The sequence below is a fragment of the Lactuca saligna genome, chromosome 7 (assembly GCF_052625555.1).
Source record: "Lactuca saligna cultivar CGN05327 chromosome 7, ASM5262555v1, whole genome shotgun sequence".
Taxonomy (NCBI): Eukaryota; Viridiplantae; Streptophyta; class Magnoliopsida; order Asterales; family Asteraceae; genus Lactuca; species Lactuca saligna.
In genome coordinates, this window is record NC_136423.1 from 45,837,120 (window position 1) to 45,855,414 (window position 18,295).

Consider the following 18,295-nt stretch of genomic DNA (forward strand, 5'->3'; position numbering starts at 1 on the left):
CTATATGAATTACCGAATCCGAGTGTGTGTATGTGTATATATATATATATATATATATATATATATATATATATATATATATATATATATATATATATACACACACACACACACGGTGCAGTTTGAACCGCAGTTTTATAGTTAAAACCGCAAACCGCACCATGTAGTGCGGTTTAGAAAATTAGAAACCGCAAACCACACCACAAAAATTCTAAACCATGCTATGCGGTGCGGTTTGGTGTGTTGCGAACGGTTTATGTGGTTTGGACGGTTTGATGTACGCCCCTAATTATTATTTATATATGTGCTATAACAAAAATTATTGTAAAACTATATTAAACTTTAATACAAAGAATTTATAAAGTTATAGACACTTTATTTATTGACAATTTCAAAGAGTCACAACTAGCTTATTTTTCAAGTTTTATTATTTTTAAAGTTGATATATTTTTAAAAAGCCATGAAAATAGTTGTAAGTTAGTTTTCTATTTTTTTCGATAGTTTTATCAAATATTATTTTTTATTAATTAACTTATTAATACCAATAAATTTTAACAGCTTTTCAACTAGTACTAACAATTAAATTCCTAATTTCCTAAACCCGATTTTAACTCGTTTTTAAATAAAATAACTCTATATATTTTAGTTATCTTTCTTGGGCCTGGGCCCATTAATAAACTCAGCCGAAATTTCACTTCCTAGTACTGACACATGTTTTGTTTAAGGTTCCATGATCCCGATAGAACCAACACACACGCATCCGTCACCTTCGACATTCTCTGCCCACATGAAACGGTCTCTTTCCATTTCCGCCATCATCGCTTCTTAATCTCTCCTAAACACCTTCAAATCTGTGTGGGTTTTCTCGTTTCTCCATCAAATCGAATCGAATCCGATGAAGATTTCTCCCTCAATTTCTGTTAGCCATTGAATCCGGCCACCACACACACAAGAAAATGAGCACCGAGAAGTTGGAAAGCGATGTAACAAGTCTCGGCGGCAGCAGCACGTCGTCATCAACGTCGCCGAAACGAGATCGATCTCCGACGACGTCGTATAATTACTACGTTCAAAGTCCATCTCGCGATTCGCATGATGATGTTGATAACAAATCCTCAACCAACAGTCAAACAACTCCGACTCACAGCTCTCCGAATGACTCGCCGTCGCATCCTTCACACTCACGACCGTCTTCCTCCAGCGCCAGTAGAGTTTCCGGCCCCTATCGAGCTTTTGCGGTGACCGGAAAACACCGCGTCCATTCCTCTTTTAGGAAGAGGAAAGGGTGGCCGCCGTTGTTCAGTGTGATTGACGAGGAAAATGAAGATTATGAGGACGATGATTACTTCCGAGATAAAGAATTCATGCGACAATGTCGGATTATGATGGTATTGATGGGATTGGTAATGAGTTTTACGGCGATCTGTTTCGTCACATGGGGTGCGAGTAGGCCTTACAAGCTTCAAGTTCATATGAAGGTAACTTTATCGTATATAAATAAATATATATACTCAAAAATCAAAATACTTGAGTTTATTACACATATTTTTACAATATATAATCACAAATTTTATAATGATGTCATGATGTGTGTGCTAGCAAAGTCATTTTACTTTCACATTTTCTTTCTAACATATCCACTAAAAATAGTTTATCTTAGATATATTCTTGTAATCTAATTATTAATCTATGTTAATATTATACTTTCACATGTTCTTACAAATATATATTGGAAATAATTATTTTGAATTATTTACGATGTTATTATACTTTTATTAGAATGTCGAGTTATATCATATTTACTCAATTTTGATCAAAACAACTAATTAATTAATTTGGTACAAGATGATTATGTAATAACAAATTTCCATAAAGAATTTCAATAGTTTTTTTAATAGACGAAAATATTATAGTTGACACGATTGCAAATTCACATAACATTTGATTTATTGGTGTTTTTGTCCAAGCGTGTAGTTAAAAAGAATAAAATGTATAACGGTGTTTTTATCTTTCAAATAATAGCAAATAGACATACCTGACAATTTTGAATATTGTGATTTGTGATAACAATATTTGGTTGCAGCTATATAGTGGGTGAGGTTATTTTTCGTGAAATTAATCATTTATATAACATGAGTTTTTACCTTTGTGACATGAATCATCAACATTATGGTTTTGTAGAGTTGGAAGGTGAACAATTTCTATTATGGAGAAGGAACGGATCACACCGGAGTTCCAACCAAGTTCTTGACTGTAAATTGCACGGTGAAGATGAACATAGAAAACCCTGCCACCTTTTTTGGCATCCATGTCTCTTCAAGTTCTTTAAATCTCTTCTATTCACAAATCGTGGTAGGAAGTGGTCAGGTAATTAGCTCTTCAAGCCCTTGATTTTCTTCATGGGATAATTTTAACCTTGAAACCTTTCAATTTACAATGCTGTATTCTTTTTGTTATCATTAGTTTGTGAACTATTATCAACCGAAGAAAAGCCAAAGGACAATGTCAGTGAATGTTGAAGGTCGTAAGGTTCCTCTCTATGGAGCTGGTATACGTTTAGCTACGTCAAACAACAACAATAGTGTCCCATTGAAGTTAGAGTTTGAGATTCGTTCACATGCCAACTTGGTGGGGTGGTTGGTAAAGACAAAGCATCGGCGTCAAGTATTTTGCATCATGGAAATTGACTCTGAGAATAATAAAGTTATAGACTTTAAGAGGGAATCATGTTCGTATACGTGAAATGAAAATCAAGATCAAAAGTTGCTTTTATGTTTTCTCTTATTTTATAGACATCACTAGCAAATGAGTAATTCTAGTTACATCGTTTCCTATTTGGTAGATTTTGGGTGTGATAAACCACAATCGTTTCTCTTGGATCTTGCATCATTTGTAAAGGAAGAATTTCACTTTATATATCTAAAATGTGTTACCTTAGTTTATTTTTTTATTTATGATGAGTTACATATGTAAAACTACAAATTTTCGAAAAAAAAATAAACAAGTCATCAACTTAGAAGTTGCCTAAAACATACTCAAAGTTTTACTACTCCTAAATTTTTTTGTACTAGAAATGATACATTATATTAATTTCATAAAACATACAACATTAGCTTGGTTCTCAAGAAACTAATACATCCCACGACATAAACAAGACAATTGACTAATTGAGTAGACATTGATTATAATGCAACCCATTGCAAGAGTCATATATCGAAACGTTGCACTTTGTGCCTTAACAGGACTACATGTGTACCAAAACTATATAGAACTAGCCAATATAAGGATATGGTATTGGCAATTAGGTTGGGTGGTGAGTAAGTAAGGAAATGGAGTTTAGATGTTAAGGCATCAAAGAAATAGAAGTATGTTGCCTGAATAGGAAATGTGCGAAGTATATCATTATGAAAGAATCCCATACTTTGTAATGTATTTTATGATAATATGCATTCTAAGATAGTAGGTACGTGTATCATAAATACTAAAGATTAGTAGAAATACTAGGTAATGAAAGTACACTACCTACATATATCATAATAAGTATGATGCCTAAATGAGAATCAATTGAAGTATGAAATGAACATATATGTGTGTATTTTCTAGTGCATTTGTTAGTTAATATGTAAGGTCTCATATATGATAAACATCATCTTAGGGATGTGAATACAACCAAATCTAAGTTTAAAAAACACTTTCAAACGTCAAAATTGAAAAAACAGTCTCTTATTGTTTGTCCATATTAAATGAGGGTTTAATCTACATGACACCCAAGTGACATTATCTGTCTATATGAAACGAAACTTATCAACTTGGTGGTGGATTGCTGGAAATTTAAGTGGTTAAATTTACAAGTTGGTAAATTACCTTTGTCCCACATATGTGCGAAGAAGAATCTTTTGTGGGTTTATAAGGCTTTTCTAACCTTAGGCCTTTAAAGATTTTAATAGAGGTTTAGGGTTGGGTCAAGCCCACATGCGTGCCTAGCCGAGCCATAGAAGCAAGACACGTGGTTCACAAAATACCACATGTTTTAGGCGCATTTCGCATGCCGTATCAGTCATTTGGAGCTGAGAAGATTTTTATTTTTGCAGGGTTGATGTCGGTGTTTGACCGTGCAGATAAGCACCAGGGAAGCTTTGTGTTTATCGGTTCTCCCATTGTTGTTGAAACGAAAGATAACTTCAGTAAATCCTAGGATTTCACATTGTCAGAGTACATAAAACCCTTTAAGGACATGAGTCATTTTCGTGTAGGTAGGTGGTATGAGTGGAGTGGGTAGGTGTATACGTAGGCATAGGGGTGAGTATGTGAAGGTAGGTTGGGTACACATGGAGGCACAAGTGTAGGTGTATGGGTGGAGGTATGTGGAGGGGTGGGAGAGTCGGTTGTATGGATATAGTTGTGGGTAGGTGAGGTGTAGGAGAGATGATGATAATCATTTAATGAATCATAGCTAAAATAAAGAGAGGGTGGGAGAGCATTTTTGTCTTTTAATAAAACATACAAAAATTATAAAATCTTTACCCTTAACTAAAGAATGACAAATTCCTTCAAGCGTGAAATTTACTGAAATTTAAAGAATTCTAATTACTTTGATTTTGTCAACCAAACCAATTTTTATACAAAATATACATTCTAATTCCTTCGAAGTCTGTGATGACAAAATGGTCTTATTTTTTGTTTTAAGCTTCTTTCCCAACAATATTTGTATCTTTTGGTTTGAAAACTATTTAGGAGGTGTGACTTTGAGTTTTAGATAATCTCCATTATTCAAAGAGTAAACATCGGGTATACTTACAATGTTTTCCTACTCTAACAATCCTATTTTGACATGTTTTCCAATCCCAACACTTTTACTTTGACATGTGTTAAGATTAGAGGATCCTTTCTTTTAATCAACAGATGTTTTTTTCTCCTACTGTGGTTTCCTACTTGTTAAAAAAAATGATACTCCTTTGTAGTCTCATTGTCGTATTGGTGTTCAGAAGCTAATATATTTCATAATATAACAATTTTTAAGTCTTTAACATCATTTGTAGCAAATAAACATGATGAAGAAGCTGTTGAGAATCAAAAGTCACCATGAAATGCCTATTGAGACGCTAAAGAAGTGGAAGAATCTTGTTGAGGTGGTTGTAAACTAGTACTAGTAGTGCTGATGATATTCTCCGGCTTGTCAGTGGCACAGCCGCCAGGTAGGATTGTGCCGCCTATCCTCGCTGGCGGCCAATACCGCAATACTGATCTCCCAATTATGTTTTTTGAAGGTAGTGGTCCCCTAATGCAATAAAAACACAAAAGAAAATAATAATAAAAATTTTGAGGATCATTATTCATTACCAAAACAAAAAACTTAAATTGGTAAATAGAAATCAATAGATTGTTGAGGTGGTTCTAAACTTCTAATTTCTAATTTTAAGCTACAGACATGACTTGTTTATACAATGAACAAGTTTTTGTTAAATTATATAAGTTTCTATAAAATGAGAAAAATGAGAAAACTTACCACACATGTGAATCATAGCTGTTATTACGATTGTCACCCATCACAAAAACATAATTCTCGGGTACACGCTGCAATACAAAATAAATAAATGAAGCAGATTTAGCATGATTTCAAGATTAGGGTTTCATCATAAAAGATTTTTACAGTTTACATACAATTTGATTCATTTCATATTTGGGTGCTTCAAGAGTGAAGTCTTCATTTCTGGGTACCCCGTTTACTATTAGCTTCCCATTGTGTACCTGTGATGCAAAAGTTTGCAAATGTTGTTGGGTTATAGCAATGTACTTTTTGATTGTTTATTATAACGTACTACTTTCAATTTTAACCATTTTCAAACTCCAATGACCAAATTAATAAAAGTGAAAGTGTGTTGCTACTTCTTGTATTGAAAAGGTGCTAATTTGCATCAAAGTACAAGTGCATATGATATAAGTATATAACGACATAAAAAGAGTTGCATCAAATTATATGATATTTGTGGGGATGAAGCAAGAAACTCACCTCAACCAAATCTCCTGCCTTTGCAACAACTCGTTTAATGAACACATCATCATCCGTATATCCAACCTCTTGAAGGACTGGAGGGCTTTTAAAGATCACAATATCATTTGGGCATGGCTTTCTAAAATAGTAGCTAACCTGAAATCATATCAGAAATCAAGAAATTTTCAAATGAGGAATCGAATAGAAAGATTAATCGTCTAAACATGAAACCCGGTTATCAAATTGAACAACAACAATAGCTTGAAACGTAAATTAAGCAAAAAGTTTACCTTTTCAGCGACGATTCTATCTCCTACATCAAATGTGGGATACATAGATAATGAAGGAATGAATCTGGGCTCAGCTATAAACGATCGAAACGCAAGAGAAACTGCAAGCGCGGCGAAAACCGTTTTAGCATCATCGGAGGTGAAGTCCACCCAATCTGGTAAAAACCCACCTTTCTTCTCTTCATTCTCATCTCCTCCGTCTCCTCCGCCGTCTCCACCACCACCGCCATCTCCACCGTCTAAATCCAAATCCACCTTCAATTCCTTGGCTGGGTCTTTAATTCCATGGCAAATTAGCTTGCGAAAGTGAGTTCTATGGTTTGGAGGGTTACTAAAGCCTAGAAATTTGGGGGGTTTTATGATGGGTTTATAACAGGTATTGTTGAAAGCTAGCGTGTGTGATGAACTCGTGGAATTGAGAGTGAATTTCGGGTAGTGGAGGGAAGATAACGAAGGGAGGATATGCGAAGACACCATTTCTATCTTCGAAATCCTTGTGGAAATTAGTTGTACAGTTTTATTAGGTTACAGAAGGAATTCAATTTCACGGCAAATGAATACGAATCAAATGTAGATAATCTCATAAAAATAAGTAGTTTTCAAGTGACTTTTAATTTTTATAGGGTTATAAATTATAATCATAAAATCCATATAAGTTTTACACCTTTATCCAAATTAGTCCTAAATTGATTTTTGTTACCATAGTACCAATATTTATGTGTTGACTTTTTGTATTAGAATCTGGTAACCGTATTGCCGGCTACACGAAGAAGGGACAAAGGGTGTATATTGGAGTCTTTAATGTTGAAATTCAAAATCATCAAGAAAAGGGTTTCTATCATTAGATAAAAAACGCTCTAAAGTCTTCTTCTTTACGTGGGTTCTTCAACAACATCCGGTACTAAGACATTGGTGCGGATAATAGGGCTTCAGAGCTTTCATGTCCCAAGACATGTCACAGCCCCCAATGTTATCCTATGTAGATCAAGAATGATGGACTTTCGATAACATTGATACTAATCTAAATCGGTACACGATTAAATTCTTCTCGATTCATATTGGGAGACTTAATGAGATATGATAAGGGCCGACTAACTTCCCGGATTGATTGGCAGATCAGATTTTTGTAAATGAATATGATAAAGGTACACTTATTTCCTAGTAGAGAAACTGGTGAGTGATGTTGTTACCATTAGTCTTATAATACTTCCAACCCTAAACATTAAATGTGATGGGACGAGACCCCGTAGGAAGGACGAAAGGCAACGAGTCCTACGATAGAGGAAGTACGGAGGATGTTCAATAAAGAAACCTAAAAGTGAGAGAAAAGGTACGTCGAAAAATATCCTTTAACCTTACACATGAGAATATTTGAGAGAACTGCAAAAGAAAGTTTGTATAAATTGGTAAAAGGTGTTGTCGAAACCTTCGGTGATTTTATTTGCAGAAACATTCGTTAAATGATATGCAACAACTATATGTGGCACATGAAAAAAGAAATGGTTTTCGGGTATGCTTGGAAGCATTGATCGCACACACCGGAACTGGAGAAATTGTCTTGTGACATGGAAATGTCAGTATGCAAGTGGTCATCATGGAGCGTCTTTGTTGGTATTAGAGGTTGTTGTTTCCTAGGATTTATGGATTTAGCATGCTTTTTTTGGGGTTGCGGGTTCTAACAACGCCATCATTGTCCTTGATCGGTCACCAACATTCGACAATCTTTTGTCAGAAAATGCATCGGATGCTCCTTTTAAACTGAATAAAAATGAATAAAAGTTTGGATATTATCTTACAAATAGAATATATCAAGCATATTTCACATCCGTAAAGGCGTTTCGAAACCCATTTAAAACAAAGAGACAAAATTTTCAAGAGAATACAAGAATGAACACGTAAGGATGTGGAACGTGTTTTTGGAGTTCTAAAGACGAAACTCACATAGTTGAACACACAACACAGACATATTAGTTAGAAAGTCTACGAAATATTATGTATGAATTTACCATAATGCATAACATAGTGATTGAAGATAAATGATGAAAGACTGCGGAGTCTTCGGTTACGGAACCCACGTACAACATGATATTTACATAGATTCTTTGATATTCAAGATACATGAAAACACAAACAATTTTGAAAGACTTGACAAGTTATATTACGATGGTAACCAAGATGAATAATTTAGAAAAAAAATGTATTTTTTTTTGTTTTTAAATGTTATTTGTTTTTTGTTGTAATGTTTTTTTTAGAAATTTAGATGGTATGAAAATTAGGTTTTATTTAAATAACATGCTTTATTAAACTAATTTTTTTATAAATATTAAAAAATAAATAAATAAAGAAAGGAAAAAATACATGACAACATATAAATTAATGGATGTTATAACATGTTGCTTATTTCCTTTGTAACACCATAGGTGATATGAGATATGATGTGATACTTTTTTGGTACGATAACATGCATTAACATGTTGCACATACCTAGTAGCCTTAGAGCTTTGGTGTGGTCTCGCGTTTTTGTCACCTAACTTCGGAAAATGCCGTTACCACGACCCAAACACCACCCTACCCTCCCGTTTTTGCATGTTATTTTATTTCCTGTGATGATAGTAACAAAAGGCAATGACACATTTTGAGAGTAAGGTCTTCTTTCTTTGGCAGATCATGACAGCATGTTCATGGATAAACACCATCCCTACAATGGCATTGAGAGCATCGTCTTTTCTTCTCTGTGATGTGGCACCGTTACCAACATTGCTCATACAACAGTCTTGGATTAAAAACAAATGTTATCAATAATTGTGTTTACTCTTCCACTTTTTTCTACTAAAAAACTAAAAAAATATATTTATTCTCTTTTATTTTCACTTTCGTCCACTTTTCTTCTTAAAAACAACTAAAAAAACAAAGTAATATGGCTAAAATCTATAAAATAAATTCGAGAAAAGGGTAAAATTTAATCTATTTTCGTAATTATCCCTATATTTTGTCAATTTTGTTGTGCGAGTCACTAAAAATGTAGAATTAGGATTTAGGTGAGATTCAAAGTCGGTGGTGGCAAGTAGCCTGGCGCTGCTATCTCCGGCTGGTTCAACACAAAAACCCTTAGATACCGACAAGATATGGCGGCGATTTGCACCTTCGTGCATCCTTTCTCACCCTCTATGATTTCGAAACCACCGTCTCCACCATCACTAGTTGTAGTGACCTCCAGATTGTTTTCATCGTCGTTCACTTCTCCTTCATCTTCATATCCGTCATTGGTTACGACGTTTCCAAGACGCTCGCTTGGTCGGAGGATGAAGGCGGGATCGACTGCAATGATTGTTTGTATGGCCCCCGACGAAGAGAAATTGACTCGCCGTAACCCTCTCGATTTTCCTGTCGTAAGTCTCTACTTTTCTTCTCTGTTCGTAATTTATGTAGAAATTTTCAATCGGGTCGCTAGGGTTCTAAGTAACTGATGCTATGTTCTACCTAATATATGTGGTAAGCTCTTCGGTTGATTAATTTGTTGATTAGTAAACCTAACTGTTTTGCTAATTATAGAGCAAATCATCAAATTCTGTCCCATCTATTATGATATTGGGGAATTTTGCATCTGTAAGATAACTACTTGAAATCTTTATCCTCTTCTAATTGACTTGTAAACCGAGTGTCAGATCAATATTAGACTAGAGTGGTATTCATACATTTTTCATGACTTCATCATCTAGAGTTGAAATCAGGTTTTAGGGTCTTTTTAGTGCATAGTCAACTCTCTCACAAAGTCCAGATCTTGACATGGTTGGAGGGTGATGTCAATTTGTTTACAGTGTTATTTATTGTGTCAAAAGTGGAAATGATTGAGGAATTTGTGGTATGTGGTAGGAATGGGAGAGACCTAAACCAGGTAGAAGGCCGGATATATTTCCTCAATTCAGTCCGATGAAAACACCATTACCACCCCCATCACCATATGACCCTCCACCAGAAGATGAAGAAGAGGAAGATGAAGATAACAAAGAAGAGGAAGAGGATCCCGATAAACAAGAACCAGAAAATCCCTAGTCACTCATTTTGTTAAACATTTAGGGAGAATTTTGATGATGATATTGAGGACTTATAAATGAAGTTAGAGTATTTAATGAGAGCTATAGTTGAGTGAGACCTCTTTCTGTATTTTTTTCTCTGATACTGGATAATAAAGATGATAAAGTGCTGAATGGTTAAAGGATATATGTTATATGTTGTATTGGATATAGTGTGGAATGGATAAATGAGACGAAAATGTGTTATTTTAAAGTGTCTTATGCAAAGATTCAATATGAAGTACATGTATTTTACAATGAATAATGAATCTCTATGAATTTGTTAGTAAAAACTTTTATTAATCAATTATTTTAAATAAATTATTAATTAAGATATATTTTTTTAGTTATATAAAATTATAATTGATGTGTAATATTATTAATTTAATATAACTAGAGTAAGAAATTTAAAATGTGGAATCAATAGGTTGACAAGTAACATACCATTAATTAAGATGTATAATAGGATGAAACATGAAAAAAAAAAAGATAATAAAACTAATTTTTTTTTATTAGAATAGGAAGATTTTTATATAATAATAACTTTTAGGTGTATGAAGTAAGTGTAGTGGTATTATTGAAAATTTTAACGATAAATAAATCTCTAAAATAACTAAAATTTGATATAATTTTCTATTGTTGCAATTTTAATTTGTTAAAACTAATCATAACAAAGAAAGGTGGTCCATACATTTTTTTGGTCAATCCTCACTGTATTGACATTGAAATATCATTGTTAACCCAAAAAAATAATTAAAATATAATGGTTTTTATGTATTTTATTTTTTTAGAAAAATAATATATTTTGGTTTTTAGTTAAAAAATCACAAAAATGTTAAAAATAGGATGTAAATTAAAATTACAATATTTTCAGTTTTTTCCATTGCAAATTTGCGTAATGCTAAATATTTTTAACAAAATTTGTACTTTCTAAAATCGGTTCCTCTGTTGGAGACAACTTTTAGACATTTTTTCTTGTTTTTATACCAAAAGTAAATTTTGAAATATTCCTCAAAGTAACGCTTCACTTTGTATTACGATTTTTTTTTTCTTATGAATATACCTGCTACAGAACGGATAAGTGGAACTAAATTCTAAATAAAATACGTTAATTAAATTTTGTAAAATTAAACTTACTCTATTTTCGTGAATATAATAATTTATTGCATTAAATATAATACTTTTTATGGCAAATCATCATGTGAGAAGTACAGCAAGTTTTTCTATGTTTTTTTTAATCAAATAACAAGCATAAAAACATGACCATAATATAGGAGCAATTCCTAAGGAAGACATAACAAAATAAATAAAGGATTTTGTCAAATATTATAAGAAAAACTAATCATTAAAAGGTTGAATTGCAAAAATTGAACAGTATTAGGTGATGTGATAATGTACATATGCATAATTATTTAAATAAATAAAAACGTTGCACTGTAATAATGCATACTAGTACTGTACCAATACTGTTCGGGTTGGTCCCAAGATAACTGAATTGGCCCTGTTCTTCAATCCTTTTTCAGGAACTGCTTTTTACGACAGGGAGGGATTCAACGATAAAAGTTACAAAACCACTTCCAATTGCAATGACCGTTTTGACCTTTGATCATAAGAGTATCTTTACATTTTTTACTTTTTCTTTCTTTTTACATGATATCATGATATCTCATATCATTTGGATTCATGTAAAATCTCTCTTTTATATAAAATTTGAAATATATTTTTATTGGTATTCTTCAAATGAACATATTTTTTTTAACACATTCAATTTCTACTTTTAACGATAGTGTTCGAAAATTTTTAAATTTCGAATGTGAGAACTAAAACATAGTGGTTCTCGATATATAATCCTTGAATTTTTATTTTATATTTTCCCCAAAAAAAAAAGTTTTCGAGACCTATCCCAATTCCCAAAACTCACATCTTCTACAATAGAGATCAAAAAATCTTGGATTAATGATAGTGAGGTAAGTTTTCATCTATTTATTCATGTAAAACGTATTATAAATACATATGGTCAACGAAATTGCTAGAAAAAACACTTTTGAACACCAAAAACATGTTCTTAATTCTCATGATGATTTTTTCCAAACATCTTTTTCGTGTTCGTTTTTTATTTTCTTTAACTTTTGTTATATGGATTTCTATTGGACAGCCTTCGTAGTGCACCATTAAGTATATGAACCTAGTAGAAAACCTATTTTCCATGGATACTGTGTTTTTATCATGTTCGAAAACTAAGAACATGTTCATCATGTCATCAGCCACGAGGTCCTACTTGATCCACTACTGCCCAACCAATATATCTTATCTAGGGTATATGGTCCTAAACTCATATATATATATGGGCCTACTCAATTTTGTTTACGTGGTGAATTAATACTAGAGTCTCTAATTTCTAGAGAAGGTATTCAAATGAAATAACCATATTGATTTAGGAGAAGGGAATTCTTCTTTTCAAAACAAGATTAATGTTTTTGCCACTAAAAAGATTATTGTCAAGATCATTCCAAGTGAAATAACCATTTTGACATTCTTTGTGGAAAGATCAATACCCTTTACATTTCTTATTTTTGTTGTATAAAGTGATATTCATATCTTATAGATTCATTTAAATCTTCTCCTTTAAATTAACTTTAGGTTGAAATTTCTTTTTCGGGAAAGTAGTTAGTGCCTTTACCACAAAGAATCAAAGATCGACAGATAAAACCACTCCCAATTGTAATGACCATTTTGACCTTCTTAATGAAAAGGGTTTCACGTACTTTTTTTTGTGATTTTCACAAGTCTCGTGACATCAATATGACAATATATTTTGGGTTCATGCAACGAATCAAAGAAATTTCCCCACCAAAGAGTTCAAAGTCATCAAACGACAAAAACCTGTTCAAGTGAAATGACCATTTTGACCTTCGTTGTCAAAAGGGTACACCCTTCACATTTCTTTATTAAGTTTTAGTACGTAACGTTATGTCAATAGGTTATGATTATGCTTCTTAAATCGTGATTCATACAAAATGTTCATTTTGTTATTTTTGTACAATCTACACAAATTTCTTCTTTCTTATAACTTATAAGATATCATCATGAAATTTTCACAAAAACGTCTGAATAATCCAATTGTATTCGCCTCAACAATCCCCGTAACCTTAAAAGAATCAAGATTCCTTCTCTGGGTTCACCCCACCACCATTTTCCCGCCAAAACCTTGAGTCTGCCATTTATTACCACAGTAGTCAGTGGTGATATTCCCCATTCTCACATTCTTTCACATAGAGTGTGAAAAATGATGATGGGTGCATCCAATTTGATGATGGGGTTAACCCTGGTGCTTGTGGTCTGTCTTGCTGTGGTTCTTGGTTTGGTGCTGGTTCTATTAGCTGAGCTCTACTGCTCCATCCTCCTCCGCCGCCGTCAACTTCAACAAACCACCACCACCGCACCTCTAACCATAGTAGACAACAACAACAACAACTCATCTTCTCCTCCTCCTAGTTCTGCTCTTCCATCGTTAAGCGATATCTACTCACAAGGGGTCCTTGCAGCTCCAAGAAGCATCCTTTACCCTTCACTCGCCGGCGACGACTTAGAGAAGCAGCAAGAGCTACCTCAACCGCCGGAAAATCAAGAAAATAACCAAGATGGGTATATTCGGAAAGCTTGTTCTGGGAACTCCGGTCGTGTAGAGAAGGATTTGGTTTATATTTCGAACCCTATGTTTGATGATGAGAATGGACGGCGGAGCAAGGCGGGGAATACTCCATTTGAGACGCCGGACACGTCGCCTTCGCGGCTGGAGTCAGAGGGGTCGTCTGGTGATGATGAACGGGATGAAATAACGTCTTTAAAGGTGGTGGTGACGCCGCCGATAACGCCGATGAAGAAGCTTCCCGCTGAGGTGAAGTCGGTGGCGTCGGTTAAAGATGATGACGCTGGTCGTGGTGGCGATTTGAATAGCAACAATGGAGCTTCGTCGTCTTCTTCTTCGGGAACTCCTTGCACTTCTCTGTCGTGGTGAACTATTCGAGGGGTTAATTTTTTTTTTTTTTTTTTTTACATAACTGCATTTGTAATTTAGTTTGCTACTAACCAATGAAAAAACTTAAAAAATTAACCTAGTTTAATAATTTTTGTATTTTTAGAATTACAATGGTTAGTTTATAACAATATTGGAGTTAAAAAATTATGAAGTGGCATTAAATTTACTATATTATTGTGGCATTATGACATTATTTCATAATGACTTTTAAGTGTTTGAGTCTCTTTTTTGTTTTTCTTGTAAAGGGTATCTTTGCTAGTATTTTTTCTATATAAAGTTTAAAAAAAAGCATTGGTTTCCATGACACCACTTCCAGAAGAGAAACACCAATCAGTGCATAGATTTTTTGGGCCAATAACCTAAGCCACGCCTCTCTTATTTCGAAGCTTTCATTATATATATATATTAGTAAATTATAGAAAACGACAAAACATATTGTCGTTATAAAAAGCAGCATTTTTAGTCTAAAAATGCAATTTGTGGCTAAACTGTGTGGAGGGTAAAATTCCCGGCGGTATACGATGTGGATGGAATTGTTGGTGGCAAACATCGTCCACCGGCGGCTATTTTCATAGACAATGGTGAACGGCATATTTTTTAAACTGAAATTGTTGTAGGCAAAACTTTTCAGTTGGCCGTTGGAAGGGTTAAAAATACTTTCAAAAAAATTGTTTTTAGGAAAATTGTTCGAGACATCCTTTTAAGTAGCCGTCTTTAAATTTAATGTTATGGTTTTATTTTATAAATGTTATGAAATGTTTATTTTTTTTAAATAAAGCATGCAGAATGTTAGAGGTATTGGATGGCACCACACCATAATGTAGGCATAAAATGACGAATAAAGGTGCTATATCTTTAGCCTTACGAGTTACATCATTAACCTTAAGTATGTTTGATGTTTGTGATTTTTCTTTCTTGGTCAATATAAGGGGTGAATCCACCAAAGAATCTGCCTTTTAAAAAAATATATTAGGATTTTTGTGATTTAACGACTACAAAATGTTTTCTTATTTATATATTATTCTATTTTTAAAACATTAAATATAAATACATTGAATCGTCTCACGGATGACCTAATGAGCACCATTATTGGCAAATTCTAATCATCCATCGATAAATATTGATGGCATCTACTATCTTGGTAGCCTAAGATCCTCAAGTCTACCCAAATTTTGTTTAAAGTCAAACATTTTATATGATTTTCATGTCTACCATAACACAATTTCTATGACTACTTCGAGCAATCCTATAATGCAAAGTAATTGCTCTGTTCTTACAACAATACCCAAGATATAAATTTTGGAAGAAGCGGCCAAAGGAAAAGTCTATCAAGACGCCATATTGGTTCTGAATGTTACTTCTCTAATGTGCCTGATACATTCTTTTAGCCTCATCGGAAAATAGGTACACAATGACACTCTTTATCACGCCTATACATAATGTTATAGTCAGAGTCTGGTAGTTTTCATTCATAGTAACCTTTATGAACATTGAGCGTAAGTAGTCCTTTTTAAGAGGACGACTACATATGAAGATCATTGGTAGCATGCAAGTGAGGATTGTTTGAATCTCTCTCTCTCTCTCTCTCTATATATATATATATATATATATATATATATATATATATATATATATATATATATATATATATATATCAATTGTAAAAAATTAATAACGGAAAATAAATAGTTAATATTTGGCAAAAAAATTCTTACCACACATTCAAGAGATACAATATAGAATTAAAAATAATACATAGCGTTTGTCTTGGTGTTAGTGAAACTTGAAGGGTTGGCTCTTTGAATTTTGTACAAGTAAACGAAGAAAAGGTGAAGGAAAGCTTTCTTCGTTATCATGATTCAATGAACTCATTTTCTAATATTGAACGACATAATTACGTAAGAAATATTGGTTGTAAAAAGACGATGGTAAACATAAGACATATATTGCAACTATTATGAAATATGTATCCATAATGACTTATCATGCTTTCCAATTCCACCAACATAAAATAGTTTATTCAACTTCTGAGAGATTCTAGAGTAAATACATACTATAATGTACGAAGATAGTCTGAAGTGTATGTATGGGATGTCCGAGATGTCCGATGTTATTCCGGAGTTTGACTACGTTAATCCTAAATGTATGTTGTCCGATTATAAAACAACTTTAGGTTAGGTCACACCAAACTCACATCAACTCTGAAAAGGAACTAAATACTCTTCAGAATAGGATCTTATGGAGAAAGTGATTATTGTTTAAAAAATCTAATAAAATATGTTATTTTTGTTAAAAATAACATTTATAAATAAAAATAAACATATATTGTAACGTTATAATACATTGTTAAATTAACATGGGATGAATATATAAATTCGTTGGGAAATTGGAAATGTCCATCGGATACTAAATTGAGGAGTAAAATTATATGAAAATACTAGGAAAATGCACCGTGTATTGTCTTTGTCTACCTGGACAATAAGGACAACTCTTGTAAGTTGTAACAACTTTCAACCCTTTTGTGCACTTCTCAAATAAATACAAACATTTTTTTGCTGTAAAATATAGTTTTAAGAGGTAGACTAGAAACCTAAAAACAAACATTTAAAAGTTAAATTGATAAGTTTTTGTCATTTAATACATAAATAATCGGGTAAGAGCTCCAAAAATAATAAAAACTATAAAGACAAATTTTAGTTGTTTATGGGTAAAACTAATGATTGAGATTTAACATTTAAAAAAAGGTGATATTAATGTAATTATTACCAAAGATAGGTGAAATTCCAGCAAAGGTAGAAAATGTAAGGGTAGAATATGTGTTTCACGTCTACATCCAAAAACTATTGGATCTTGCCTCTTAGCCTATCCAGAACATAACCGACCTTCGGTTACGGGTGAAAACCTATGCGGGCAGTTCAAAGGATGCGTATAGGGATGAGCATGGGATGGAATCGGTACCGATCCGTATCGTTCCCGATTTTTCGAAAACTGAATTTGGTCAAAAGTCAATCCTGAGTACCAAACCGAATTAACATCACCGGTACCGGTTTTCGGTACTAGTACCGGTACCGGCGATACCGATTCCCGAATTTCATATATTTTGAGTATCAAGTACCGTTCCATATTTTTAAATTCGGTACGGTTCGGTACCGGTTCCGGTACAGTACCGGTACGAGATCGGGCTTTGGAAAAAAACTGTTCATTCCTAGATGCGTGAACACCGTCCCAATGTTTGGTAGTTTGGTTGTGGAGTCTCTACGAAGACAATTAATAAGAAGCAAACAACAGCAACTGTCACTCTCTTTCTCTCTCTTCTTTTTCCCTCTTTCACTACTAATCCACCGGTAAACACAATTTCCACAATCTAGTGATTGGTTGTGGAATGGTAAAATACGTGCCTCATCTTCATTCACAATTCACGCGTGATGATTCCCCTTAGCCTTAGGCTAAACGGCGAGGAAGATACAAACCTCGACGACATCCGATGTGGCTAAGAGTGATGAGCAACTAGGGTTGGTCCATAGGGTTTTAATATCGGGGGTGAGATAACAATTTTATACCCTTATATATGTACCATACGATAAATAAAACGTATAAAAAATTATAAAAACAAAAGTATAGAAAATTTTATAGTTAAACAAAAATTAGTGTTTACACTATCTTTTATATCATTTTATCAATTTAGTATAAAGTATAGTGTTAATGATTGAACATGGTCTAAAGATGTAAGAAAAGAGACGAAGGTATGTAAGAAAAGAGACTAAGGTATGTAAGAAAAGAAAGGAAGATGGTTGTGATATCATCAAATTCATGATCATTTTAAAATTTTATTTATACTTATGTTAACTTCTGAATGTTGCGTCTTGGGCTCGGTTTGGTTAGCCCAGTTTTGTAATCGGTT

The 18,295-nt window shown here is 33.3% G+C and overlaps 4 protein-coding genes across 4 annotated transcripts; 3 read left to right on the forward strand and 1 right to left on the reverse strand.

Moving 5' to 3' along the window:
- Positions 1-751: 751 nt before the first annotated feature.
- LOC145005818 (uncharacterized) lies at positions 752-2,942 on the forward strand. Its single transcript, XM_078964938.1, has 3 exons — positions 752-1,478; positions 2,182-2,367; positions 2,464-2,942. Exons 1-3 carry the CDS (start codon positions 957-959, stop codon positions 2,740-2,742), a joined length of 987 nt encoding a protein of 328 aa, XP_078821064.1. The 5' UTR covers positions 752-956; the 3' UTR covers positions 2,743-2,942.
- A 2,032-nt stretch (positions 2,943-4,974) lies between these two features.
- PLSP1 (plastidic type i signal peptidase 1) lies at positions 4,975-6,842 on the reverse strand. Its single transcript, XM_078965287.1, has 5 exons — positions 6,283-6,842; positions 6,011-6,148; positions 5,662-5,748; positions 5,507-5,574; positions 4,975-5,278 (listed from the first exon to the last, which is right to left on the reverse strand). The coding sequence occupies exons 1-5, from the start codon at positions 6,757-6,759 to the stop codon at positions 5,092-5,094; spliced, it is 957 nt and encodes a 318-aa protein (XP_078821413.1). The 5' UTR covers positions 6,760-6,842; the 3' UTR covers positions 4,975-5,091.
- Positions 6,843-9,284: 2,442 nt separating this feature from the next.
- Positions 9,285-10,503, forward strand: LOC145007594 (uncharacterized). Its single transcript, XM_078966504.1, has 2 exons — positions 9,285-9,671; positions 10,156-10,503. Exons 1-2 carry the CDS (start codon positions 9,408-9,410, stop codon positions 10,333-10,335), a joined length of 444 nt encoding a protein of 147 aa, XP_078822630.1. The 5' UTR covers positions 9,285-9,407; the 3' UTR covers positions 10,336-10,503.
- Positions 10,504-13,371: 2,868 nt separating this feature from the next.
- LOC145005660 (uncharacterized) lies at positions 13,372-14,522 on the forward strand. Its single transcript, XM_078964771.1, has one exon. It carries the CDS (start codon positions 13,642-13,644, stop codon positions 14,371-14,373), a length of 732 nt encoding a protein of 243 aa, XP_078820897.1. The 5' UTR covers positions 13,372-13,641; the 3' UTR covers positions 14,374-14,522.
- The last annotated feature ends 3,773 nt before the right edge of the window (positions 14,523-18,295 follow it).